The sequence below is a fragment of the Hipposideros armiger genome, unplaced genomic scaffold (genome assembly GCF_001890085.2).
Source record: "Hipposideros armiger isolate ML-2016 unplaced genomic scaffold, ASM189008v1 scaffold_324, whole genome shotgun sequence".
In the NCBI taxonomy this organism is placed as follows: Eukaryota; Metazoa; Chordata; class Mammalia; order Chiroptera; family Hipposideridae; genus Hipposideros; species Hipposideros armiger.
The window spans coordinates 1,398,312-1,425,264 of NW_017731674.1; the positions used below are offsets into that span (position 1 = coordinate 1,398,312).

At 54.3% G+C, this 26,953-nt stretch overlaps 3 protein-coding genes across 18 annotated transcripts in view; 1 reads left to right on the plus strand and 2 right to left on the minus strand.

Moving 5' to 3' along the window:
* The first annotated feature begins 6 nt into the window (after positions 1-6).
* CCDC190 (coiled-coil domain containing 190) lies at positions 7-3,535 on the plus strand. 2 transcript variants are annotated; one of them, XM_019660677.1, is made up of 3 exons: positions 7-306; positions 2,363-2,489; positions 2,729-3,535. In XM_019660677.1, the coding sequence occupies exons 1-3, from the start codon at positions 120-122 to the stop codon at positions 3,339-3,341; spliced, it is 927 nt and encodes a 308-aa protein (XP_019516222.1). In that variant the 5' UTR covers positions 7-119; the 3' UTR covers positions 3,342-3,535. The 2 variants fall into 2 exon arrangements, with proteins under 2 accessions (XP_019516222.1, XP_019516223.1); XM_019660678.1 differs by having other exon boundaries at positions 2,366-2,489.
* An 853-nt stretch (positions 3,536-4,388) lies between these two features.
* Positions 4,389-14,452, minus strand: HSD17B7 (hydroxysteroid 17-beta dehydrogenase 7). 6 transcript variants are annotated; one of them, XM_019660674.1, is made up of 10 exons: positions 14,348-14,452; positions 13,979-14,182; positions 12,070-12,162; positions 11,820-11,934; positions 10,165-10,359; positions 8,594-8,698; positions 7,875-7,931; positions 7,678-7,776; positions 7,313-7,460; positions 5,330-5,434 (listed from the first exon to the last, which is right to left on the minus strand). In XM_019660674.1, the coding sequence occupies exons 1-10, from the start codon at positions 14,380-14,382 to the stop codon at positions 5,421-5,423; spliced, it is 1,065 nt and encodes a 354-aa protein (XP_019516219.1). In that variant the 5' UTR covers positions 14,383-14,452; the 3' UTR covers positions 5,330-5,420. The 6 variants fall into 6 exon arrangements, with proteins under 6 accessions (XP_019516220.1, XP_019516219.1, XP_019516216.1 ...); XM_019660671.1 differs by having other exon boundaries at positions 5,342-6,839; XM_019660670.1 differs by having other exon boundaries at positions 5,342-6,842.
* Positions 14,453-15,649: 1,197 nt separating this feature from the next.
* Positions 15,650-26,953, minus strand: part of DDR2 (discoidin domain receptor tyrosine kinase 2) — a 103,741-nt gene continuing 92,437 nt past the window's right edge. For all 10 annotated transcript variants that reach the window (XM_019660656.1, XM_019660655.1, XM_019660660.1 and 7 more), the window contains 2 exons: positions 24,882-25,031; positions 15,650-20,713 (listed from right to left, as the gene is read on the minus strand). In XM_019660656.1, coding sequence (XP_019516201.1) covers positions 20,579-20,713; positions 24,882-25,031 — 285 coding nt within the window. In that variant the 3' untranslated portion in view covers positions 15,650-20,578. The remainder of the gene's footprint in view (positions 20,714-24,881; positions 25,032-26,953) is intronic.

Below are 26,953 nucleotides of genomic sequence, written 5' to 3' on the forward strand. Positions count from 1 at the left end.
CAACACACACGATTCCAACCCTGACCTTGGACCGGTGCCAGGGGTCAGTGTCCCGGTCCTGCTCTGCCGGCCGTCAGGCGCCTGCGAGCAGCTTTTCTGATCGTGTCCGGGCCACGAGGATGGGCAGCCGTGCGGTCCGGGCGCAGCTGTACAAGCACTTAGACGTGGAGAGGAAGGTGGCCAAACAGGCCGAGGCCAGGCTCGGCCAGCGTCTGCAGCAGCTGGAGGTGGCCCGCCTGCGTCGCCTGGCGCAGCTGGCCCGGGAGCAGAGGCAGCTCCAGGCACAGCGGCAGCGGCTGTGGGAAGGTGAGGGCTGAGCAGGGAGGGGGGACCCCACACACACACCCCTCCCACGTCTCTCCATCCGCAGCCACCCAGCTCCTGCAGCGGCCATGGCCGGACCCTCCTGAGCGAACTCCTCCATCGCTTCCGTCTTTCCATCGGCTTCTCTCGCCTGAACCCTCCGCACTCAGCTTCTTCCTTGGTTTTTCATTCTGCTTTCCCTTCGCTGTGTCTGGGTTCATTTGGTTTCACCTTTTTTACGTCTGGTCATCCACCATCCTGGCATCCAGGGGCTGTGCCACGGCCGGGCCCGCGGTGGGCGGCCGTCCTCACTGCAGGGAGCTGGCTCAGTGGCCCGTGGTGTGGAACAGGCAGGAAACATCGTCTGTGTGCTCAGGAGAGGGGCCCTTGGGGGCCTTGACCTTTGACAGTAAAGTTAGGGGGAAGGAAGAAGGTAGTGTGTGCAGGGTCCCCGTGCTTTGCAGGTTCCCTGTCCCAAAGGACCACCAAGGCCACCAAGGCCATGTAAGCGCCATGTCGGAGCGGGTAGCGTGGGCAGTGTCGCGAGCACGTGTGGCCCGCGACCAGCTGGCAGCAAGGCAGCCCGGACGTGCAGAGGAAGCTGCGTGACTGACGTGGTCACAGAGCTCGGCCTGCTGGGTCTATGGGCTGGGGGGGGGGGGAGCAGGTCGCCTCCGAGGCCGCAGGGCGGGCGTGTCCCCAGGGGCCAGCAGCTCTTGCAAGAGCTTAGATTCCGCTCTCCAGGGTTTGAGGGAGGGGTCATATGCTCTTCATTGGAAGGGTCGCTGGCTCCATGGTGAAGGCAGGCCCGAGGGGAGACCCCAGCATTCCGGCCGGGGTTTGAAGGCCGCAGGCAGGGTGCTGCAGGTGAAGACGTGAGCATCCTGAGACATGCAGAAAATGTCACCAAGTGGGCACGGAAACATGTGAAACCGGGTAACTGGACGCAGGCAGGCGCCATGCCTTCACCAAGGGGCCACTGGCGAAAGGCCAAGTGTCACACACAAGCCATGTCCCTTTCTCAGCCTGCTGGCCCTGCTGGCTGGGAGGTGACATTCCAAGTCTCCATGTGCAGGGGACAGGGGCCGGTCTCCCACGGGGAAGACACACACACAACCGTCTTGTCTTGCCTCCCTCACAAAGACATGGTCAGATGGAAGGATTTTAGGAGTCTGAGCAAATTCTGGGCCTGTCTGGTCATGTCACCGCGGGTGCCCACGAACGGCCACGGCTGTAGGGAACTCTGTGCCTCAGAGCAGTCCTCATGCAAGACAGTCGCCCCTAGTGACCACCTGGCGGCGTCTGGGAACCAGCAGGGTCCCGTGCAGCAGCCACGACACGATGCAGAATGGAGGACACTGGACCACGGCCAGCACTCGGGGCTCGGGTGGGCCAAGGGCCCACGACTGAGGTGAAGGAAACCGTGCCGTCTCTGGGTATCGCTCACACCAGTCATCTATCTTCTTTTGAAAACACCGTGTTTGCCAAATAAACCCTCGCACAGCCTGCCTGGGCCCCGCCAGTTCGGCCTCAGCCAGGAGGTTCCGAGTCCTCGCCAGCTCGTTCTGGAAGCCCCTGGGGACCCGCCACGTGCTCTGCTTGCAGGGCAGCGTCACCCAGGGCGAGTCCCTCGCTGCTTCTCTGCCCATCTCCTTCTCTCACGGTGCGAGTTTCCAGGGCGGCCAGGACAAAGTGCCACAAAGTGAGGGCTTAGCAACAAGACGCCTGGTCTCAGTCTGGGGGCAGGAGTCCAAGGTGAAGGCGTCGCAGGGCTGGTTCCTGAGGCCAAGGGAGGATGTGCCCCGGGCTCCGTCCTCGGCTGCAGACGCCGTCTTCTGTGTGTCCCCCCCCCCCATCTTCCCTGTGTGTGTCCTCGTTCCCTTTTGTCACAGGATGCCAGTCATGCTGGGTGACAGCCCCCCCCAAAGCCCACTGGACTTCATTCCCTCTGTAAACGCCCTGTCTCCAAACAAGATCACATGCTGAGGTCCTGGGGGTCCAACTTCCACATACATTTCGGGGAGACACGATTCAACCTGTGACACTTATTAACTCAAAGCAGGTATCGTCAGGAAAAAGCGCTCCTCTTATTTCGGGAATGGAATTCAGAAGCGACCGGAAGCCGTCCGCGTGTCCCCGCCACAGGGAGCGTGGACGCACGGAGCCCCACAGGCTGGTGGTGTTAGGTGAGACGCACCCCCTAACTCAGGCCCCCTCCCAGGTCTCTGCACATGTCCCCTCCCGAGGAAACACTGCCCCTTAAGTCAGACGCTTTCCACATCGTCTCCACCCAGTTTCACCCTTCACCCCCGTCACCCTGGCTGATACCACACAAGGGGGCCGTGCTCTGACAACTTGAAAGTTCAAAATACAAGCATCTTCATAGGTTTTCAGAGATCTTTCTTCTCATTACCTCCTTTCTCAGAGCACCAGCAACCAATATGGCCCAAGAAACACACAAACCCGAGTCCCAGATGCCTCCTTCCTGTCACACTGGCCTCAGGGACCCCACGGTAAGCAAAGAGCCATCGCCACCTCAAAATCGCAGCGCGTCCTATTTCAGAAAAGACAGGCCACCAGCCCGAAAGGAAGAGGCTCCAAGGCCAGCAAAGGGCTGTCCCGCCGGCGCGGGCGTCTCTGCTCTGTGTCGGGGTCAAGGTCTCCCAGCCGGCACAGCAGACCCAGGCCCCGGGGCCGGCCCATCGGGCGACGGTGACGAGGCCCGATCGGGAGCTGCCGGCCTGCAGCCAGACCTCAGCGTGGGGGAGCGGGTGTCCCCGAGGCCTCCAGGATGTGCAGGGACCCTCAAGGGCAAGTCCTCAGGGGCTACCTACCTGGAGCTGTGTGCAAAGGCTGGACGCGCCCACTACCTGCGGCACAGGTTGCCCCCCGAGTCGGAGAGGCTGCTCAGCATTGGGGAGATATTTGGGCACGGGGGGCCTGTGCCCCAGGGCAGAGAGGGGGGGAGCAGGGCGGCCGCCCAAGCCACCTCCTGTCTCACCTGCTACGGCCTCAGTGACAGTCACCATGGTCACTGAAGAAACGTGCTCAGGTGGCTGCCTTGAGTGGTCGGCAACACACCGTCCATTTCATTTTATATCATTTTTTCCCTTTGATGGACCGTCACCTGTCACTGAATCAGCAACGCTGCCCCGTGAAAATGAGGGGAGACGTGACTCTAGGGACATTTTATGCGATGCGCCCGCGTTGCGCATGTCATTGAGGATGTGCGTCTACACTTACAACAGGGCTTTTCCAGGAAGGAAAAAGCTTCCGGTCCTGCTCGCATCCCCACAGAGCCTTAGGTGCCACCTGCTGGCCACACACAGCTGCCAAGAACGGTGCCTCTGACATTTCCTTCCAAGGATCACAGCCACGGGGAAGGCAGGCCAGGGCGACAAAGGGGACTCACGAACAGTAATTCACTGACACCAGCTGAGGCTGGGCCAGCGGCACAGGACACGCCGACTGCCCGGCCGCCTTCCTCATCAGCCCTCTCCCCGTCTGTCTCCAACACAACCAACCGCCCAAGGTGACTTCACAGTGAGCTGTCCCTTTTGAGCGGGTCTTCCTCTGGGAGCCACAGCCAGAGGACAGGGCCATCACCGAGGCGGCGGGCAGAGTGGCCGCAGCCCAGGCTGGTCCCACCAGGCTAACCTGCTCCACACACACCTCGGTGCGTGATCTTGAGAATTAAATGCTCTGCACGTCCCTCGGTGGTGTGCTTGTGTCTCCACGCATCTGACGGCCCCCGATCTGCAATAGTTCACACACTCTGTTCCCAGTGACATCCGTGCATTGCCAGAGCCATGCGGTCACTCCGGGCATCACGCTGTCACGTCGAGCTGTGACATTCCAACTCTCTGGTCTCAACAGGAACTCTGTCATCATTCTCAACAACGCACTTGAGTCCCTGACCTGTGTTCCTGCATTCAACGTCCACTCCACAGCCACAGACAGAGGGAGTGGGCAGACAAGTGCCCACGTCACAGGCGAGGGACTGGCCTGTCACCACGGGCTGCTCCCCAAACACGTGAGGGCGGGAGGGGCGAACAGCTCAGTTCTCACTGGACAGCGGCCTCGGGTTCTGTGCACACATGTAACTTTATTATAAATGCCTTTAGCGACATAATCAGAGACATTGTAACAAAAGTTCATACATCAAAATGTATAGAAATCACATTTATGTATACTTTTCACTTTCGCTAACTCATTCCAAACATCAGCCCCTTCACTGCACTCCTGTTGGTTACTTAGCATAAAAGCACCCGGCATCCGAGCGTTTTGTCTTCACACATGGGAACCAGACCCGACCACTTCCGCCCTCGGGAGGCCAGCAGCTGCCCCCCAGCAACAATCCAGTGGAAGATTTTACTGGAACATCGTGAGCCAATCACTGTTCGGCCGCAAGTTCGCATCCATCCAAATACGATAAAAAAACACGCCGCTCAGTAAAGAACAGAGTTGCCCACAGAGTGAGGAGCAGGTCCGACGCCAACACGGCTCCCACAGTTTAGGACAAAGACGCTCTTAGGGGACAAGCAGCTGAAACGGCACAAGCACACACCTCCGCTCCTGGGACTGACCACACGGCATCTGTGTTCGGACGGTCGGGACCGAAAACCTCAGGACTGTTAGAAGCAGCACGTGGGGAAGAAATAAGGTCAGAAACGGAAAGGGCAACAGCCGAGCCTGCACCCGAGTGGGTCCGAGCGCGGGGTGGGCCGTGTGCTCGAGCCACGGCTGTCAGGTGTGTGTTTGTTCCATGGGCACGGCGTGGGCTCCCCTGGCAGGACGTGGTGGACAGATGCTGTCGGGAGGTTCAGGCACTTAGGGCTCTGGATGTGACCCCGCCTGGACTGGCTAACGGATGGTTTACTCTGAGACTCTTTCCTTGCGTGCACACACGAGCACACAGTCTTGCAGGTGACTCTGTAAGGCAGGAGAGGGCCAGTCACAGTTCACCACAGGTGACATCACCCCACGCGACAGGGACTCCAGGGCACACGGGGGGTGCTCAGTGTCCCCATCAGCTCTGTGTGTCTGTGTTCTGAATGGTGCCTCTAACGTGCTTCTCCAGTTCCAGCAACTTTTGGTAAAATTTTTCAGCTGTGTCTTCATCTATGTCCATCTAGAAAAGAATCAAAGATCAGGGTGACCGGAAGGAAAAATGCCACAAACGTCGTGTGTGTAACAGGGAGGCCTCCGATGTGCATAAGAGAACTGGGAGAGGAAGAAGGGCTGTGGCATCCGAACCCCAAGATCCCGAGGGCATGCCGGCTCTCCGTCCAGCCCCGACACTCAGCGAACCACTGACTCTCCCTAAACAGCCAGACTGGAAGGTCCAGCCCTGCTGTCCTCCAGCTCCTGGGACCCAGTCACAAAATACATCAACCAACTCGGGCAAAGGGCCCAATGAGAACAATCAAGACGTTTGCCTTTTAATTCCAACTGCCACCGACCTCCTACCATTCACCTTCTTCAGTCAAAGACCCTGGTGCTGGCAGCTCCCTGCCCTCCAAGGAGGACGACACGCCAGCCCCCGCCCAGGCCAGTGGGCGGTGAGTGCCTGAGCTTTGGCCAACGACCCGATGGATGGCTGTGCAGCGCCTCCCAGGCGTCCTTGAAAGGAAGGGGGCCCGCTCTGCTCTCTTCAGCCACGAGAACGAGGGTGTCACCCCAGGGATGGCAGAGCGGTGACAAGGAGCCTCAGTGCCTGCCGTCTGGGGAGCGGCCATGCCAGCCCAAGGCCGTCTCTCCCACGTGCTCGTCCACACGCACAATCTCGGCTTCCATCCTGCGTAACCCGCTGGCGTTTTACCTTGTTTCATGAAGAAAGCCCGATCTTCCCTGACACGCACGACGGAAAAGCACTTTCAGCCACTATAACATAAAGCGGTAACTGATCCAAGTCAACGCAGAGTCTAAACCTCAGAGACAGTCTTTCTGCACAAAACTTGAAATTTTAAAACACCTTTTTAACATTCTGGAAATAGCATTTCTATCCATTCCCACACTGGAAGCAGCTTAGGGATCTGTCCAGCTCAGCCCCACCTTTCGGCAGAGAAGGCGACCTCCCCGCACTAATCGGAGGTTAAGCGTTCTTCGACAGGCGCACAGAAGTAACCGTCTCACCCCCAGTAACCGGCACTCCCTCAAGTTAACAGGCAGGCCCTGCAAACGCGCTCTGAGGGCTTCCGGCTTTCTCATTTACAATCGCACTCCCAAGGAGGGCTCTTTGGGGTCACTAAGTGTCCTGTCACATCTGAAGAAGAAAAGTCACAACAGTTACGACGATTTGAAAACCCCTGTTTTAAACACGTCTCACATCTGTGTCACCTCTCACAGCCGTCACCAGGCTAACCATCTCCGCGAGGGAACATTTCTCAAGCTTACTTGTCCGAGGCACCGTTTCTTTGCAACTCGTCGTTTCTTTGCAACTCGTCGAGGAGCCAGCGTCCCCAGAGCTGATTGTGGAAAACGCTGGAGCTTCACAGGCTCATTTTTAGAGACAGGCGCCAACCCCCGACCTGAAGCTGCTGACACACACACAAGAACGCCGCCAACCCTGTGACTTAGCTCGCGATGTACTCGCCTCCATCTGGTTTTCTTTATGCCAATATCACCGCCCCACCCGCCCCCAAAAGCTGGGCAGTAAAAAAATGGGGGGGGGGCAGAAATAAACCTCACTCATGACAAAAACACAACAAAAACAGTTTTTGTAGGTTCAAAATAAATTTTCTCATTTACTAATCGGTAACTCTGTGCTTCATTTCTTTTAAGATGAAACAGAGTCCAAAAAACACAGCACTGATGTTTTCCACCCTCCATCTCCTGCCTCTTCATTGGCACCAATCTAATAAGGCTAATAACTGTCAAAAGCAGAACTGACCCCCTGAAGGGAAGGCGAGTCCGCTCAAGACATTTCCTATTCCGTCCCGCTCACGGCGCGCTCACTGAGCACCTGGCAACGGCCAGGAAAGGGGTGTCACCCTCGTCCGGAGCTTACGCTCACAGGGGAGCCCACGCTGAGCAAGCACTGCACACAGCGGCAGGAGCCATTGGGACAGCCTGTAATGGAGGCGCCGACCCCGTCTAGAGGGTCCCGGAGGCTGGGACACGTGCTGAGATTTTAAGGATAAGTAGCAGAAATCCACCTGTGGAAAGGAGGGGAAAGCAGTTTGGGTGGAGACAAGATGTGCAAAGGCCCAGAGGCAGGAGAGCAGACGGAAACGGAAGCGGCCCAGAGTGAAGCCAGCAAAACGCGAATCCCAGGGAAGGTTCCCCAGGCAGCAGGTGGCTCCCTGGGAAGCCGGTGGGGCCGTCCCCCTGGCCGCGTGTAAACCTCTCCGGTCACAGTGCAAACACACTTACCTTCTGGGTCGTTACATAGCTGCTTCCCAAGCCCGTGGTGGCGCTCAGGTACTTGCTCAGCGGGTTCAGGGACTCGGGCTTCTGGTGGAAGAGCCACACCTGGGAAGGAAGAGGGTGCCGGTGTGCGTCTCGTTCTGCCGAGCAGCGCAGTGCGCATGCGCTAAGCGGCCGCACAGGCCCCCCAACCAGCAACGTACCAGCGCCTCGGCCCCATTGTACGGCGTCAGAGTGAAGGCGTTTGCAAAAAAGCGGAGCTGAGGGAAAGAAAGCAGCGGTCATTGGAGTGTTTGGAATGCAGCCACACAAGCCTCACTCATTCACAAACCTAAACAGATAACCTGCATTTCTTACTACTGAACATTTTTTAAGCATCAAAAACCTAAATTAGTCTAAAGTAGAAACAGCACTGGGGCTCCACTGCTTCCAGCAAAGCCCTTTTAGCGCAAACGCCTGTTCCCTCTCGTCTCTTTCCTATGGCGGCCCACGGGGGGCGGAAGGGACAGTTCCTGAGCTCTACAGGGACGAGCAGGTCCTAGAAGCGGCCTCTTCTCTGTGCTGCAGGAACACCGCTCCTACCAGACGCTTAAAACCCAGAGCAGGGAGCAGCAGCACGGGTCTGTGGCCCGAAGGTTCACACCCCCTCCCGGGAAGCTGTCATGCACAGGCCCACACGGGAAGCTCCGAGTCCGGTCAGCATCGCCTAGCACAGGTCTCCTGTGTGCCGTCAGGGAAACGCCCCGCACGGGAGGCAGGCGCTCAGCCATGGTGCGTGGGGCAGGAAGCAGACGTCACGTTCTGACTTCAAAACCTCCAGTGGGACGGGTTCAGTTTCTCAAATCGCTTCCCAGCCCTCAAACACAGCCTTTTCGTCCTTAATGGAACCGCCTAAGTGAACTGAGACGTGTTCAGCGCTTACCAGCCATATGATCGGCATCATCAGGGTCCAGAGAAAGGGCGGCAGAATCCCGTAGGTCAAGTTGGTCAGCATCGTCCCCGGGCACGCCACGCTGGAGTACAGGCCCTGGGGGCACAGGGGCAGCAGGGCTGAGTTCAGGGTGTGCTGACTCGGGCCAGCTTCGCGCTCACTCGTCAGGGAGGCGACAAGCGAGGAGACAGGGCGGGGCGCTGGGCCGACCATTTCAGCCAAGAATCGGGTACTGAGAGCTCACGATGAGAGGCGCTCAGGACGCCACACTCAGCGACACGCAGTCTCTGGCAAGGAGCTTACAGGATGCAGAGCGGCCAGGCTGGGGCCAGAGGAACATGCGGCTGCTCCCCTGGCGTGTTACCGGCCCCACAGGTCATGGGTCACGCGAGCACTTAAGATGAGGAGACACAGCAGTCTTGGCCTCCGAGCCTCTGCTCTCATGGGCGCAGACCGCACACCTCCCGCGTGTCTGTCCCAGCAGGCGCGGGGGACGCACCTCTACCCTGCCCTCCAGCTGGAGTGGGAGCTCCTGGCGTCAGAGAGGACCGAAGGGCTGCATGTGGCCCCACTGAGAACTTCTCCCACCACAGGTCTCCAGTCAGGGCCTCAGCCTGGGACTCGTCACCTTGGAAAAACCCGTGCTGATGAAAGAGCCCCAATAACACAGAGAAATGCAGCTAGAGGGTCACTACCAGATGGACAGGCCCCAGCAGGCGGCCCTGGGGGCCTGACACCATGTCCAGTCACACAGGATTCAAAGGACGTCATTTCTCCCTCCCTCTCGATCCCAAGCCAGGCCCTGCATGTGGTAGGTCTTTCATAAACATTAACGGAATTAAATTATTCCCCAGATCCACACTCAAACAACAGAGTCAGAGCAAACATAGGAAAATGCCATGGGAGGGGCTGAGACGTTCAGTTAAAATCTCAGACATAAGGACGCGGTCAGTTCCAGACCTCGGAGGCTATAGAAGGCGATGGCTGACAAGGCCGCCTTCTCCAAAGGAAGTCCCTCTAACCCGGAGTCCTTGCAGCCAGAGCTCTGGGGTCACACCACCCAGGGGGCTCTATGACTGCTGAATGTGCGGACACCGGGGGCAGGAGTCCAGGCTCCACCCTGGGCCCCACCATTCACCAGCCGTGTGGCCTCTGGGGAGATGCCGTAGCCTCTCGTAAGAAGATGGGAAGACTCAGACCTATGTCACTGTGACGGAGCGCAGGTGACAGAGCACACACAGGGGAAGAGCACAGCACCTAAGACACAGCAGCTACTGGTGGTGTGAGTGTCGCTGCTCTGGAGATCGCAGCTCTGGAAGAGCGACCGCAGGGGGCACGGACCCCCGTCCCTTAGAGGTCAGGAGCCGGTCAGCTCCGCCCTGAAAGCTTCACACACACCCACTATCAGTGTCATCGTCTAGCTGTGTCCTCGCGGCAGCCCTGCTCGAGGACAGCAGCGCTTCCCCTAGGCCACGATGGTTAGCAGAGAGCCACATGACTGGGACATCGAGGGCAGGTCCGAAGGCGCTATCCCGCGTGTCCACGTCACCCACAGGCCTCACCCGCTGGCTGAAGTGCCTGTTCAGAGCCACACTCAGAAGGTCCAGGGCATATTTGGAGGAGCTGTAGGGCTCCTGGCCCCTGCTGTGCTGGAAGTCCTCCAGGCTGAAGTTGGACTTCCTCGCGTTGCGAGAGGACGTCCAGATGAGTCGCGACGGGCTGTCGCTGTGACCGAGCAGAGGTTCCAGCTCCTGAATCTGATGAAAAAAAAGGAACAAAAGTTGCATCAAAGTCTGGAGGGGTAGGGGGGACACAGGATAACAAGCCTGAAACCGCCATAAATCTGTCACCGTGAGAGCGGGGGTCACAGATATGCAAGGGGAGGCGCCCAGAAAGGCCCACGTGGTGATGGCTCAGCCAATGTGAAACTATCCTAAAACAAAGTCTGTTAAAGAAAACGTAACAGGCTACACATATTAACAGTAATATGTTACTTATCCTTTATCATTACCAATTAATTTAATAATTCAAAAAAATGTCAAAGAAAGAGAGGATACAAAGATAAAGGAATACGTCAAACAATGCCTATAAAACGGTAAAGGAAATATTAGATAATGATCTCTGTAAAGTTGTTTTTTAAAAGGCTGGATAAGAATTCAATCCCATCCTGACTTTATATTTTAATTATCTTTTGAAAGAACAATATCATTAAAAAAACAGTCCTGAAGGGCACAGAATGGTACGTGGCTGTCCCACCCGTGCCGGCACCCCGGCACCCGGCCATCAGAGGCAGCCAGTGTCCCCACCTGCCTGGGGTATGACACACGTGTATTAACCATAAACATGTTCACACAAGTGGGGTCGCACTGCACACACATACCCTGCGGTTTCCGCTTAAAACACTGGAGGCCGCCCCACACCGGTGCAAAGCGCGATCTCATTTAGTGGTTTTGTGATCTCCTAATGTTTGCAGATATCTTTTTTTTTTTTTTAAGATCTAATTGGCTTTATTAGGCAATTCATGAATTGGGCAGCATCTCATCTAGCAACTAGAAGGGCGCTCCCCAGATACCTTAATTTGTAACAAATATAAGCCAGTCCTCACAAGGTCTAATTCTGAAGGAAAACAGGTGCAAAGTGAAGAAAAGGGACCATGAAGACAGGTGTCAGAGACCAGGTCACGGGCGGTTCTTCCCGCCCCCACGATGACAGCAGCTGGCGTGACTTGATCTGGACATTTAAGTCGTCCTATGAGACTGACCTGCGGCTGGAGCACAAGCTGGACAAGCCCTGCATCTCTCACTTCACATCACATGTGAGCACCCAAGGACGGAGGCTCAAGAAAGCAGCCATCACGACAGAGGCGGGCCGGGAGTTTCTGTTCAGCCAGGGCTTGGCTGCCACGCCTCCTGTCAGAGGCCCAGCCACAGGCCACCTAGAGCCGGGCCGGGCGCCTGCCCCCAGCTCCGTGGACTGTGTCCAAAGGCACCTGTGTTTCTTGTCCCTGCCGCTCAGCTTTTCAGCGCCATGTCAAATAGTCTCCGTATGAACACGCACATCAGTGGGGCGCTGTGGGCAGCTACGTTTTCAGAGCAGAGAGCGACTGTCCCATTGGAAGGGCGGCCATACGCTAATAAGCATCCCAGAGCAGCACAGCCGTGTGCCCGGGCAGGTCTCTAGGATCCCAGCACCGAGTGTTGGCTTGGTGATACTTTACCAGGATAAAGTGGCCGAAGACATTGGTGGCGAACACCTCCTGGAGCCCGTCGGCAGTGACCTTGTCGTCCTGCGTCAGCAGCCCCTCAGCTGTGGAGAACATATGAATCGCTTTTCTGAAACAGCAGAAGACAATTGTATGACTTCTAAATGCCTTTTCAACTGGAGATGCTGAAGAGACAGTCCCTGCTGGAGAAACAGGCAGAAAAACCCCTTCCTGCCAACCAGGTTACCTGGAACATGGAAATTACCTTGAAAAGATACCCGAGAAAAGTGCTCTGACATTCAGGTGTGGGTTGGGCATGATCCCAGCATTTAGATACACACAGTCTATCCTCTGAAACCTACAGGAGACACCAAGACACAAGTGTCAGTCAGTCACGTGAGGATTCGATTCTGACGGTGACTCAATCCAGGCTGGGAGCTGCCCTGGGCTCTGAGGTCCGGCCTTCGCCTTCCAGCCCTGACCCCCGCTTGGGCCGTGGCAGCCCTCTGTCTATTAAAGGCCCGTCCTTCTGATCTCAGGAAGTTTTCTGCCCCCCCTTTTTTTTTTAAGATTCACATCTTTCATGGTTGACAAGTAAAGTCTGTATAATACTGATATAAACATTCACCTAACTTGATCCATCAGTGCTGGAGCCTGAAAGCCAAGACACCTACTAACGCAGGAGACCCTGGGGACATCTTTCATGCCAGGAGCTCTGCAGCCTAAAATGATGAAGCTCCCAGGAATGCAGGGGATCGCAGACGCTGGAAGGGCCAAGGCGCTGTCACTAGGCTCTGGACACACGCGCCATGGAAAGAACTGTGAAATGCTGACCGAGAATGCATGTTCATTTTTAAACCCATGTAAGCCTGAATCTAAGTGTATTTCTTTTGAACTGGGTTCAAGACAAGTAGAGCCTGTGCTCATGGTACTCAGAGTATGTCCTGGAATTCTGTGCACCACACTGTCCCCTGTCCCTGTCCAGCACAGGATAGGACGGGCAACAGAGACTAAAGCTGGGACCTTGACACACAGGAGCTACGACGCAGATCAACCACAAACGTTTCTTCATCTTGTAAGTAACTGACAGCCCAGTGGCTCTAAGTACTAAACTGTTAAAATGCTTAAAATGTTGATACCATCAGGTCAAAACGTGGGTCCATCTAATGTCAGCTGTTCCATTATCTAATTTGCAAATTTCATCTAAGTGTATTCACAAATTTTGCTGGGAACGGGGAGGAAACGCTCAGCAAGGCGTGGACACTGCCCAGAACGCCACGTGAAGGTCTGGCTTCAGTACAATGGCCCCCTTACCACTCGCGGGGACCGAGTGGCCGACGTCACGGCTCTGTTCTGCATGAGACAGAACTGCCGTGTTTCTCAGTTTCCGGCTGCCCGGATCTCACTGCCCCGGGCACACGGGGAGGCCCGGGGTCAGCGCCGGTGCAGCTTCCGCCGCGGGGACCCGCCTTCTCACGCACTTCAGGCTCGTACCCAAAGATGCCCCTTCGGGCCACCAAGTGCAGGGCACACTTGACTCGAGCAAAAGCGGCGTCTGGACACTGCCCCGAATTCCCGAACCGGCAGCACTACAGCCATCGTGTCCTAAGTCGGGATAACGGCACCCATCTCACAGGGGCTGTTCTGAGGGTGAAATAAATACCCGGCGCCGGGACCGCTCGGTCACCCCCCAGCGCCCGCCTCTGCCCCACAGCCTCGCCCCTTAACTTCAGGCGAAGTCACAGACATGACTGAATACCTAGTGGTGCTAGAGGGCTGACTTGTGGTGACTCAATGCCTTCCCTGCAGAACCGGGGCGGAGGCCTGGGTGCCGCGGGGGCAGGAGCTGCAGGGGCTCCTGCGACCTCCGCACGTTTCTCGGTCTGAGTCCCTCCCTTCAAATGTCAGCACCCGCCCGTCCCGAGCGACGGGAAAGACGCCAACACGCGCGCAGGTGTCAAGGGCGTTGCGCCGCGCGAGGCATCACATGACGCCGCCGAGGTGCGCTCGCGCGTTCGTGCGTCTCCGCAACACACCCAGCACGACGAGGAAAAGGGGAGACGGCTCCCGGGCTCACTCCTCGCTGCCCCCTGCCCGGGGCTGCCCGCCCTGCCTCCTCCTGTCCGCTGCTGCGCGGCCCGGCCCCGGCAGCCGGCGGCGGGAGGGGCGCCCACCTGTGCCGGAGCTCCCGCGCGGCCCGCAGCACGGAGCGCAGGTCGCCGACGTCCACCTGCACGACGCTGACCTGCGCGGAGGGGCAGGCGGCCAGCAGCGCGGCGCGGGCGGCCTCGGCGCGGCGCGGGTTCCTGCAGGCCAAGCACAGGCGCAGCCCGGCGTCCTCCTGCAGCAGCCGCTGGCACAGCGCTCGGCCGACGCCGCTGCGGGGGAGGCAGACACGGGCTCGTTAACCGGCCGGGGCCCGACGGGGCCTCCTCCCCGGCCCGGGGCCCAGGCGGGCGGGGAGGAGGGGGCGCCCAGGCACGCGCCGGGCCGGGCGCTCGGACCCCGACCCGCCGCCGCCGCCGCCGCCCGCGAGGCCTCACCTGCTCGCCCCGGTGACCAGCACCACCTTCCCCATCGCGGCGCGCGGACGCTCAGCCGCGGAGCAGGAAGCGCGCGGCTCTCCGAGACGAGACACCAACCCCCCCAGCCCCGCCCCCGCTCTGCCATCCAATCAGAGCCCGGGGTTCTCGAACGCACGCTACGCCGCCCAATCAGGCCCCAGGACGCGGCGCGGCCACGCCCCCGACCCGCCCTCCAATCAGGGCCCGGGACGCAGCGCCTCCTGGTGGGGTGAGATAGGCCGAGGGCGGGGCCGCCGGGCGCCGAGCCTCCGAGCCAATCCCGGCGCCGCCGCCTCCGCTGCGCGGGTGACTCGCCCGAGGCCCCGGGTCCGGGGTCGTTGGCCCGCGCGGCATCTGTACTCCGGCCGCTCAGACTGACAGTCGATCCGCGAAGCCTCGGGGCATTTGCAGCACAGCCGTCGCTTTACCGGAAAGTTCGGGACCAGGAGCCGGAGCCCGGGGACTGTCCTCTCTCTAGTCCGCTCCTCTTCGCATGCGTGGGTCCAGCACTGTGCTCTTCGCAGCCCGCTCCTGCTCCCGGACCTCCTTCTCTAAAAAAAAAATCACCTTTGGAACATTGATGTTATGAAGAATTTTATGTAGAATCATGCACGAGTTACCAGTTTTGAAAACTTGGACTAGAGCACGGAATCAGAGGACCTCAAGCCGGAATGGGCCTGTCCCATAGCCGCCTCCGGTCATTCTCTGAGACTCCGTGTCCCCTCCCTTATCTGTCATGGCCCTCGCTGAAAAAATACGTTCACATCACTCAGAAAATTAAAAGTGTAAGCACGTTCTCCAGGGGCCAGGTAAGAAGCAGTGGGTCTGCCAGGCTCCACCCTAAAGTCTGTTATGAAGACTGAGTCTGTATCCTGGTCCGTCAAGCCTTTGTGGCTTTGTGTGCCTGGGCAGGCTTGACAGACCATGTTTGGACTTAGGAGGGATTTCTGTGCATCAGAGACAGCTTTGTGACAACCACCATATAGAATCCCCAATTAATTCTGAACCGGAGTCCCCAGAGCTGGACGAATGTGACAACATGAAAGCCTAGTCTGGTATGTTTGGCTATGCCAGAGCCCCAGACACTTGTCTTCCAGCAAACAGGCAGCAAACATGTGAGAGGCCTGGGCCAACAGCTCTGCCAGATCCCTGTCCCCCGCCCCAACAGGCATCGCACACCCTGGGCTCCACCCCGTGCCCCCTCACTTCTCCAAAAAGGGTGCAAGGAGTAAAGGTGACAAAGCCCAGAGCTGGTGCTATTTGCACAGAAAGGAGGACCCATCAGTAGCATATTTCTTTAATCGTTGTTATTTACAATTTATCATCTGACAGACTTACAGAGAATAAATAAAGAAAAGAAAATATACAATTGGTATCTCGTTTCTTTTCCTAATACAGAGAAATTTTACGTATTCTATTTTGGAATGACTGCGATAGTTTTAAGCAGGAATGAAATCAGTTTGCTCTTTACCCCTTGACAAGACACATTCTGGGCCGGAGAGCCTGCAGAGCGGAGCCCAGGAAGCAGCTCCACGTTACCGCAAAGTCAGCGGCCGCGGGAGAGGAGTGGGTCCCATGCACAGCAGAGGGCATACAGTTGGCAGCTAGGTTACAAACTCGATGTGTCTGTAGTCGTCCTCCCCACTGGCGTTAGTGCCAAGCCTCTTTTTCAAGAAAAAAGCTTTCACCCAAAGCGATTACCTTATTCCACCGTGCCATCTCTCTGGTCTCTGCAAATCCTTCCTTAGGCCTGCTGTTAGGGTAAGGCCACCTTCTCATAAGTCTCACAGTATTTCAAAATAACAAGTTTAAAAAAGGATGCACAACTCAACAATTGCCCACCTGGAAGCGCTGTGTCTGCCAGGAAGCGCTGTGGCAGAAAACCCAAAATGCCACACATCCAGTCCCTGCCACCCATCCCAGCCTTTTTCCAGCCAGTTCTGCACTCCAAGACAGTTACCAAGTGGGAAAGACATTCTCTGCTTCTATAAAATGTTAAGTTTCAATTCAAAAGGATTTCCCAGCATGGACCAGGATCCACAACCTCCAGAAACATCCAGGGACCTGCCATGCGCAGGCCCGAGGCCAGCGGTCCAGGGAAAGCTGAGAGAAAGCCTGTAACGTCACCCTAGGGTCAAAGACGGAACCGCCATGTTTTGGGAGTGACCTAAGCCTCAACTGTAATCTTCTTCATTTTTTATAGTTTGGGGCAAGACAGGTGCTGTTTTGGATGATTTCCTCGGAACGTCTTCATCGCTGTCTCCTTCCTGACACTCCCCTTCTCTTCTTCACTCGGAGCACGTATCCCAGCCCCGCATCGCGGCTTCCTGTGGGACGCCTGGCTGGCCCCAGCAGGCTCACTCCTCTGTGCGGCCATCAGACAAGGTGTGGTCGTCTGCTCAAGCCCACTGCTTCCGTGCCCTGTGACCTTCCTGGGCACAGCACTGATTCCATTAACAGGAGCGAGAGAAGGGGACACGTGCTTAGTGAACCAGCGTGGGTCCCCGTGTCCAAGGCTTCGTTTCCAAGCCCAGTGCGGGCACTCGAGCCCTCCGGGCACCATTAAAGCCCAGTGGTCCAGGACACAGGCGCTCAGACTCCCCGTCTCCCACTTCCTCCCTCCGTGGGGGTGCTTGTGCACAATGAGCCCCCCTTTCTTAAACTCGGAGAAGCTCCCCTCTCTTTCCTGCCCTGCCCCAGGCTTCTCATCTTAACAAATACTTTTTAATCTCCATCACCCAGGACTTCTTTCTCCATACAGATCCATCCTTTACCTTCAAGACACGTACTTTTTCCTGCCCCATCTCAGAATGGACTCGGCACAACCCCCCTTTCTGTCTTGCCTCCCCGATGCCCCAGGCCTTCCCGTGTGCTCCCCACTGCCTCTCCTATGGCCTTCTTCCCAGCCGGCCACCACAGCCGTTCCTCACTGTCCGTTACCCCACTCCCTGCAGCTCTGTCACAGCCTCACGCCCTCACAAGTGACCTCAACACAGCGCCAAGAGCCCCTTCCCTTGGGCCGCTTTCCACTCAGACCTTTTCTGAGCACACACATCTGGACAGCACGTCAAGTTTAGGGCCTGGCTCTCGGCACCTCAGCCAGCAGGCGTCGGAACTTAAACCTGCCTACCCCAAACCACAATGTGAACACGAAGCACTTCACCTCCGTAGTGAAGAGCACAGCTTACCACAAAGGGAACCAGGCCCCAGCCTCTCATCCCTTTCCTACCTCCTTTTGTAACTAGTTCCTCGCTTCGTTCTTCTCAGTTGGATTCGAGCTACTTTTAAATTCTACTCGCTAGGCCGTGCCCCCGGCTGGGTCCCTTACGCTTGTGCTATAGATGCTGTGGGCAGGACCAGGCTGGAGGTGAAACCGCGTCTACAACACAAGGTCTCCATGCCAGAAGATGGCGCCTCCCTCCTCCCAGAAAACGGTAACTGCGTGACAGACCGCTTTTGCCAGCCGCCTGAAACAGGTAACCTCTCTGACTCAAGGCTAGGGAACTCCAGGCACACAGAGTTCACATTAAATAGCATTATTGTCTGTGGAATTGAGAAATGCAGTGTATCAAGGCAGGATGGTAAAAAGGAGTGGAGCAGTGTTAGAGCAACGAAGGGGAAACCGTATTATTTTCTCTTGCCACGGAAGAAGTGATGGCATGGTCAGGACGTGGCCCTGCAGAGAGGTGGACACAGGACAACAGTCTGAGGCCCTTTAATTCTAGTGGAACGTGATGGTGAACTTCCTATGTCCACTTGACTGGGACACGCGGCGCCCAGATTACACATTATTCCTGGTGTGTCTGGAGGTGATTGCAGACAAGATGAGCGTTTGAACCGGTAGAGGAAGGCAGAGGGGCCTGCCCAGTGTGGGCAGGCAGCATCCGGTCCGAATGGAAGAGCAGGAGGAAGGGGGTTCGCTCTGGCGGACAGGGGCGCCGACACATCCCCGCTGACCCCCGGCTTTCACAGCGACACCAGCACCAGCCCTCCTGGGTCTGCTGCTCAGCTCATGATTGCTATGGAGCCAATTCCTTGTACTAAGTCAGCCATGACATACACCCGTTGGCTCTGCTTCTCTGCAGAGCTCTAACACCTGAAGTTAACACTGATCTTGAAAGCAGAGGGTGGCAGGTCGCAGGTGTAAGAGATCACGTCTGGCCCTGCACACGTCCAATGTGACAAGGGGCTGGAAGCAGTGCGCACGTGACGGGACACTGTTTCTGTCATGGTGACTTCCTGCCGACCTTCACCAACCACTATTCTCAGAGCTGGAGACAGACGATCAGGTCACTGAGTCCGCATCAGCTGTAGATCCAATCACCCAGCGACCATGGAACGTACCAGAACTGAAGGAGACTTCTGGGCCATCTACCATGTCCGCACTCTACCGATAAGGACAGCGATGTCCAGAAGGCACCATGACTTGTCCATGGGACACACTTGGTTTGAAGCAGAGCTGGGATCAAGCTCCCAAAGCGAGGCTGTCCTGACTGCCACCCAGTGACGTCACCAAGGTTAGTCCAGGGTCATGGCACACGATGGGCCGGGCACTTGTTGAGGAGGACGCTGACCTGAAAAGTGACCTTGGGCCGTGAGGTTTGGGCTCCTGCTGTGGCCAGGAGCACGCTGAGGCTGAACAGGGGGACACACAGGTTCCTGAGAGGCTGTGACGGGCCACGTGAGAGCAGCACCGCGGGCCCAAGGGGTCGAGACTCTTCCTCTGATGGGGCTCACTCCACAATCTTTCCTTGTTTCTCCCCAGCGGGAACCAAGGTCTCCCCTTTCCTCCTTCCTGCTTCCCACCAAGTCAGGATTCGTGGAATGCGAAGGCTCAGACACAGCCAGTTCTGAGGGGACTCTGAGCTGGCAGTGCATCAGGGCCACAGCCTTACGCCTTCTTCTCTGCTGGTCAGAACCTCTCCGAGGACGAGTGTGTTGTCTGGGTGTCTTCTCTGTCATGCTCGTCCTGTGCGGTAGGACATCCGGCCCATCTCACGCCACTTCTGTGTCTCGGAGCCTCCGTCTCCCTTCCCCAGTTCTTCAGCCTGAATCTGAGCCTCTTCGGTGACAAGGGACCCCACCTCCAGACAAAGCCCACTCATCTTGTACCATCTCCTCTAACAAGGAGAGGAAATCGGTCTCCCCGTGACGCCCCCTCCTGCACTGGTCCCCTCAGCCCTGCAGAAACAATAGATCAGTCGCTGCTGTGCTCGCCTGAGATTCAGCCCCAGCCCACAGGTCGCCAAGGGGACTCATCCACTCAAAGAGCCGAAGATCTGAAGAACCAGAGGGCCTAGGATCAAGCTATCAAACACCCGTCCACACAGCTTCAAAACCACGCTCTCAGTAACACACCTGAAGGGGTCTGACCCAGACAAGGGGGGCGAGGGGGGCCTCTGCAGATATGAGGGGCACTCCTGTCACCTGTCCTCCACGGGCCACTGCTTGTGGCCGCTCCATCTAAGAAACCTTGCCTGCGCCAGTACGTTTCTGTTGTTTTGTTTTGTTTTGCAAATGACTGTTCCCTTCCTACAACCTTGCAGCAGACATGCTTCCCTCTGTATTTCCTGGCACACAGACCTCCACCCCGACCCGCCGCGAATGAAGAAAACACCCACTCCAAGAAGCTGGGGGCTTCCAAGCGTGTCTCTTCTCCTTCAACAGGGAAGGGAAACGCAGACTATGGGACAGTCCAGAGGCCACATCAGGAAACAGAAGCACCTGTGGTCACTTAGGAAGCCGTGTCATCAGTCTCCACACTTAACAAGTGCGGTTTTCTCGAAGCCCAATCACGTCTGCTAAGACGTCAGCATTCTTCAAGTTTTTCTTTCTGAAACTATTCTTTTAACAGTGACATGGAAAAAACATGGTAGAATCTGCACATGTATCAACACAAGCGTATTTACCCTTTATAAATTATCTAAATTATCTAGCCTCTGCTATCCAGCACTTTGCTGTATCAGGTAAGACATCTTTACTAGACCTTATCTGCCCTAGGCTTTTTTTTTCTTTTTTAGTTCTTTAATGTAAAAAAATGTATATATGGGTCGGGGGTAGAGAGTGGGGAGTGCAGTGGAGGGAGACGAGTGAGAGAGAGAGAGAGAGAAGCAAACGAGCCTGTCCCTCAGCTCATTCGACGTCCAGACGGAGTGGCTTCGTGGGTGAGTGGCAGGCCTGGCGAGGAGGGCGGCGCCTCCGCGGGGACCGTCACTCGTCACCCTGTTGAAGGAGCAGAAGGTGAATTTCCTGGAACGAGGGCCGGTGCTTGGTGTCTCTCCTCCAGCAGCTCAGCATCAGCTTGTACACAGAATCGGGGCAAATGGCCGGCTGGGGGAGGTAGGTCTTTGGGAACAAAGAGAAACAAAAAGAGAATATTAATTAGAGAGAGACGGAACGGTGGGTGCTCGTCATCGCTTGATTTGCCCACTTTCCACTTCCTTGAACTTGAAACTGAGATGGGTGTGGTGTCCCTTCTTCGCATCATGAGGGTTCTAGAGCCCGGCAACCCCTGCCACCCTGTGTCCTTTCCACTGCCCTAGAGCAGGGTTTCCTGATGGACCATGGGGTCCCCACCATCATGCAAAAGATGCAACAGAAGCAAAAAGACATCTCAGACGGGGAAGCAGTGGGTAGAACACCAGCCATCCATTTATGCCTCCCCCATGTCCTCCCCACCAGCCATGCTGGGGTTTATCTTGGCCGAGACAGTCATGGTGGGCGGAAGGCATATCAGTTCCCACAGCTCCTGGACCTGAGCGAAGCCGTAGCTAGACGCAGAAAGCGGGGTGCAGGGCATGTCCCCGTGGCCTCTGACCACCACGCCCTCGGTGCTCCCTGCCCCCCACAGGAGCCTGGGTTCCTTCCTGATATTACCCTGCACACCAGGCACTTCCCTGAATGCCAGCGCAGGGCTGCACGTGGCGCCATTACGGACAGTCCCACCCGCCAGACACCACTCCGCTGACGCCCAGGTCACCTGCCTGCCTGCGGCCTGTTGCTGTCATCTCCTCACCACGTGTTGAATGCCCTGGTGGGCTGACACATTCCTGCGCGGGGCCTAAAGGTCTCAAGCTCCCTGAGCCGCGGGTCTGTTGCTTCAGCGTTAACCCCTCCCCCTGCCTCACTGGCTCCCACAGGACACCAGCCCAGAGCGTCACTGAGGGATCACAGACTGCCCGTTAAGTTTTTAAGGAACCTCCATACTGTTTACATCCCCACCAGCAGTGCCCGAGGGCTCGCTCTCCTCCACACCCTCGCCAGCACTGGTCATCTTGTCATCCTGACAGGCGCGAGGTGACATCGCACTGTGGTTCTGCTTTCTGATTCCCTGATGACGAGTGACGCTGAGCACCTTTTCATGGACCTGTTGGCCACCTGTGTGTCCTCTTTGGAGAAATGTCTGTTCAGATCCTCTGCCCATTTTCTAATTGGATTATTCTGTTAAGTTATATGAATTCTTTATATATTTTGGATATTAGCCCCTTATCAGACAGATGATTTACACCCATCTTCTCCCATTCTGCGGGCTGTCTTTCCATTTTGTTCATGGTTTCCGTTGCTGGGCAGAGCTGTTTAGTTTGACGGAGTCCCACTTATTGATTTTTGCTTTTGTTGTCTGCGTTTTGTGTCAAGACCAGAAAACCTCCATAAAGACTGATGTCAGGGAGCTTTCCATCATCAATTCTTCATTAACCAGTAAAAAGGCAAGTAACTGACTTTTGCTGGGATATCGGATGAGCTCTGACAAGTCTCAACGCAGTGTGTCACGAATGACTGTGGTGATAAAATACTAAGTATTTACCATATTTCCCCATGTATAAGACGCACCTTTTTTCGAAAAATTTGGGGTCTAAAAACTGGGTGCATCTTATACGGTGGTTGTAGATTTCAAATGCCATAGATGGAACTGAGGACGAGGCAATATATGAAGACAGTGATGCGTCATCAGACACAGATGAGGACAAGCTAATGGTTGGGAGTTTTGACAGTGATGAGGAGTTGTATGAATTTTATGGTGAATAAAACTTGAGTTCAATAACTTTATGTAATACATTCTTTTTCAAGTTTCGGGCCCCAAAATTAAGGTGCATCTTATACATGGGAGCGTCTTATGCATGGGGAAATACGGTAAAAGGAAATGTTACTAATACAGGTGAGGACACAGGGGACAGGCTCTCTCATTTACTGCCAGCGAGACTTAAAACTGTAACCCTTTCTGAGGTGTTCCCTCGGTAACTTCAGAAAAAATATTATTATACCCATTTCGAGCCAACAGATGCCACTAAAATTGAAATAATATATAGTTTAAATTATCAGGGTCTCCCTTTTTCAAAATTATATAAACTTGGCAAATAACTGAAGTTATATTTCACAATAATTCTTATTATATTTGTATAATTGTATTACCTTTCATAACATTAAACAAAATAAACTTTTAAAACTGTATTTAATTCCATTTAGACCATGAGCTTTCAAGAAAAGTACTACCTGGGAATTTGTCACAATTTGTAAAGATAAACTGAAAACAAAAATGTCAAGTACATTTTTTAATTATTGAAATCCTTGTTGTCACTTTCCAAGTGCTTGCAGTTAACATAGAGGATCTCAGCCTAAGCTATGGACCCGAAGTAAACAAATCCTTCCAGGATTCATGTTACTGGGGCGTTTCCTTCTGCATTATGTCTGCTACGTCCAGTAAGTTGGTAGCCACTAATGGTGCCATTTTAAGCAGAATTGGACCACACATGTGATCCAGGGACCACAGAAGCCACACAGCAGCTGACAGTGTGGACAAGTTACTGTCCCTGCACACCAATGTCAAACTTTTAAAATCTGAATACTGAAATTTTAATAATAAGTCATAAAGTAATTAATAAAATATAAGTTGTAAATTTATATAACATAATATAGAATGTAGTAATATATCAGTAGTAATAACATATGAATTTAATAAATTATGTAAGTTCATACGTTAAATTTAATACAGTTTTAGTGAAAATTTAGACGTAAGCTTAGAGGCGAGAAGCTTGCTCAGCACATCATCATTAACATCTGGCCTCAGCCTGGGCTGTACTCAAATGTTTGACCTCACCACTCAACCATTTAGTACTCGATCAGAATATATTTGGTTCGCCACTAGTATTTAAGGTGAAAATGGTATATGCTTTTAAACTATTTAAAAATAAATAAGAAAACTTAAATCCCAGAGATTAGAAACTAAAACTTTGTTAAATGATAAAACAGTATTGTCTCGCAGAATTGTAACATTTGAAAGCTTCGTGTGTGCCTCTTCAGTGCTGTCAAAAGCTGTACAGGATCAAGACTGTTCCACAAGCAAAGCAGATGGTGCACACGGGACAGATCTGCCCTCCCCTCGCCGAGTGTTTGTTGGTCCAGCTTTGCCTCATGTAGATGTTTTCTCTGTGGGATTTCAGTCTTAACAATAACCAGAGGGAGGCCACAAACTTTACAATAGTCCTCCCTTTGCCTGTAATTCCAGGATATACTCAAACTAGAACGTGTTGTGATAAATAAGATGAATTTTCTCAGTGAACACACCACTTTCAATTGGCCATGGTACTTCCAAGAAGTCAGCCTGGTGGTTGGGGTGTCTTAGGCCAGGAGAAAAACAAGCATTTTCCTCTTCCGCTCACCCACTTCATGCCCTGGGGCAAATCTGCCCTTTGCGGAGGGAAGAAAGCAGCTGCCTGGGAACCCATGATGCAGACCCGGCTTCCCAGACCTCTAGGATTCGGGACCAGGTCAGCTCCAGGCCCCCCGGGGGTTCAGCTGCCGCACTGTCCCCCGTCATTCCCTGATCCTCTGCTGGCTCGGCTCTCCTCAAGCCACACAGGACCCGCCTTCCTTTTTCTGCCAGAGCCTTCTCTCCCTCCCCCACCCGTTATCAGTTCCTGGCTCCAGACGCCACACCCCACAGGTCACTCAGGGCCCCAGCCACCAGCTTTAAGTCCCACATCGCACAGGGCCAAAGGAGCCTGACAGTGTGTCGGGCAGGAACGGGGGCCCATGCGAGTTCCTGAGTCCTCAGAGGTCCCAGCTGCTGGGCCCAGAGGCGCCTGCCCGGAACCGCTGGAACGGGGGCCCCTGACTGTGTCTGCACGTGGATGTCCAGAGACATGGCTGGACAGTCCGAACCACATTTAATGAATGCTAATGAATCACTTAGTCACTTTCAAGATTATATTTTTGCACCAGGAAGATAAACCTCATGGTCTAGATCAAGAAATAGATGGAATATGAGGGACAGGGTTTTATTTCCTGGTACCTTCGAGGTGCCCGATGTGACCCCCTCAGGCCCTCCAGGGACCCTGGCCTGGGCTGACATATGGATAAAGCAGAGTGTATGGATGGTTTGTCTGGGAGGACCTCGGTCTTTCACGATGCCTGGAAGCTCAGTGACCAAAGGCTGGATCTTCCAGCCAGGCCTGACTTCCCTGTTCGTCCCCCTCAGGGCTCCCAAGCGCACGTCCGCCCTCCTGACAGCGCTCACCTGCCTCCCCTGGTCTCGGAAGAACTCGCCGGTATTCTCGATGACCTGCTCATCTGACAGCTGGGAGTAGGGCTGCTCTTGGCAAAAGGTGAAAGTCTCCCACAGGGTCACCCCGAAGGCCCACACGTCGCTCGCTGTAGTAAACTTGCCCTGTGTAAATAAGGAAAAGAAGAGTAAATCGGAATAACCCACACAGGTCGGGTTTCCATAATCTGGAGTTACCCCTCCTCCTACCCAGGGCAGGACGGCTGAAACTGCCAAGGCACGCGCAGGGGTTCTAGAAAGGACAGCGTGAAGCTGCTGGCACCTTCCTCACACTCTCAGCTGCGGTCTGCTTCTCCTAGACATGAGAGCAGGTCTGAGGCGGAGAGGGGCGGAGCCATGCCTGTGACTCCCAGTGACTGCCGGGGGTGGTCGTGGCAAAGGTGAAGCCAGAGCGGGAACCAACCATTCTTTAGTTAGAGATGGCGGAATGCAGCTTAAGGGTCTGGAACAGCCCGGGGTGAAGCCAGGACATCACCTCCCAGTGCAGTGAGTCACGTCCTGAAGGACACTCACAAGGGACAGCGGTGACATTCAGGTGTAATTAGCATCTGGTACACATGTGCACGTTTTCTGTTCAGTAACTAGTACACCGTGAAGCACGTGACATTATTAACCCCATTTTCCAGACCAGAAGAGTGAGACAAGGGCTTTACTAGATTCCCCTGGTTAATAAGACCAAGGTCCTCTGACTCTCAGCCTAATGGTCTTTTACGAGACCACACGATGCTTTTAAAGGGAGCAATGTTTAATGATCATATTAGAAATGGGTAAAATACGCAATCCACACTTGTAGATAATAAAGATCTTCATAAGGATTTATGTAAAGTAGTGTATATCACAACATCATAACAGCAGGAAGCTGCAAAGTTCCTCAATACCAAATTATGGAGACATTATTAAATTGTAGGATATATCCACATGATGGGCTATTATGCAGTCGTCATTAAAACCATGCTTTCGAGGGCCGGCCGAGTGGCTCAGTTGGTTAAGAGCTCGCTCAAGAGTTTGAGCTCTGAGCAACAGCAGTTCGAGTCCAGCCCGAGCTGAGCAGCCGCTGAGCTGCCAACAGGTAGCAGGATGGCTCAGCTAAAACAAAAAAACAAAACAAAAAAACAAAAAAAAACCCATGCTTTCGAAGACTATTTAGTGACGTAGGAAATGCCGATGATAGAGAATTGTATGTGCATTGTGTCATCCCAACTGCGTAATATGATTTCATACACACATATATACACATACACACAGAAACACAGGTATAGAAAAAATTCTGAAAGGAAATATACCAGAATATTAATAATAATGGTTGTCTTGGTGAGGGAAAGGGAATAACTATACATTTTTTTCATTTCAAAAGTAATTCATGAGTCCTATAAGAATATGAACACAAAACAAACAAGTTAACTACAAATGAACAAAACTAGATTCTCTCAGGCTTTTTCCTGGAACATTAAATGACAAAAGACAAAACTACAGTATATAACACTGGAGGAAATAAAAGTTCATACTAAAAATTCTATAACTCAGCCGAGTGACATAAGATCAAAAATAAAATGTCTCAGCTACGCGTGGTCAGAAGAAATGGCTCCAAGGGAAACATCTGGAAAAAAATATTCACGCGTGGTCCAGAATACCAAGTTGAATAAAAATCACAAAGCAAAGAATGATGAACTTAAAAAGTAAATGGTGATAATCATTAAAGTAAAACATAGAACTCAATCTAAATAAGTTAAAAACATGGTTATGAAATTAATACAGAAGAAAAATAGCTTGTGTGGACAAGAGTTCTTTAAATGATGAGTTTTTTAATGCTGTACTTTAATTAAGATCACTCACTAGGTGGAAAGGAGAAAGAAACGATAATAAATCCTTTATCATCATGGGGGGACTTTGAACATTTTCCCCCAAATTTTCAGTAGTGAGCAAGTTACATCTTATCAGCAGAACCAGGCAGCTTTTAAAAATAACAATTAGCACGCAAAGAAAATTATGTCAGTGAAAGATACCGAAGCCTGCGCCGCCCCACCGCG

Excerpts from the sequence above, each read along its gene's own strand:
- CCDC190 (XM_019660677.1), top strand. The coding sequence starts at position 120 with ATGGGCAGCCGTGCGGTCCGGGCGCAGCTGTACAAGCACTTAGACGTG. Across the intron at positions 307-2,362 it reads GCGGCAGCGGCTGTGGGAAG|CAGGTATCGTCAGGAAAAAG; the intron begins GTGAGGGCTGAG and ends ATTAACTCAAAG. Across the intron at positions 2,490-2,728 it reads CCACAGGCTGGTGGTGTTAG|AGCACCAGCAACCAATATGG; the intron begins GTGAGACGCACC and ends CTCCTTTCTCAG.
- HSD17B7 (XM_019660670.1), bottom strand. The coding sequence starts at position 14,382 with ATGGGGAAGGTGGTGCTGGTCACCGGGGCGAGCAG. Across the intron at positions 10,360-11,819 it reads TCTTCGGCCACTTTATCCTG|ATTCAGGAGCTGGAACCTCT; the intron begins GTAAAGTATCAC and ends TTTTTTCATCAG. Across the intron at positions 7,932-8,593 it reads TGATGCCGATCATATGGCTG|CTCCGCTTTTTTGCAAACGC; the intron begins GTAAGCGCTGAA and ends TCTTTCCCTCAG.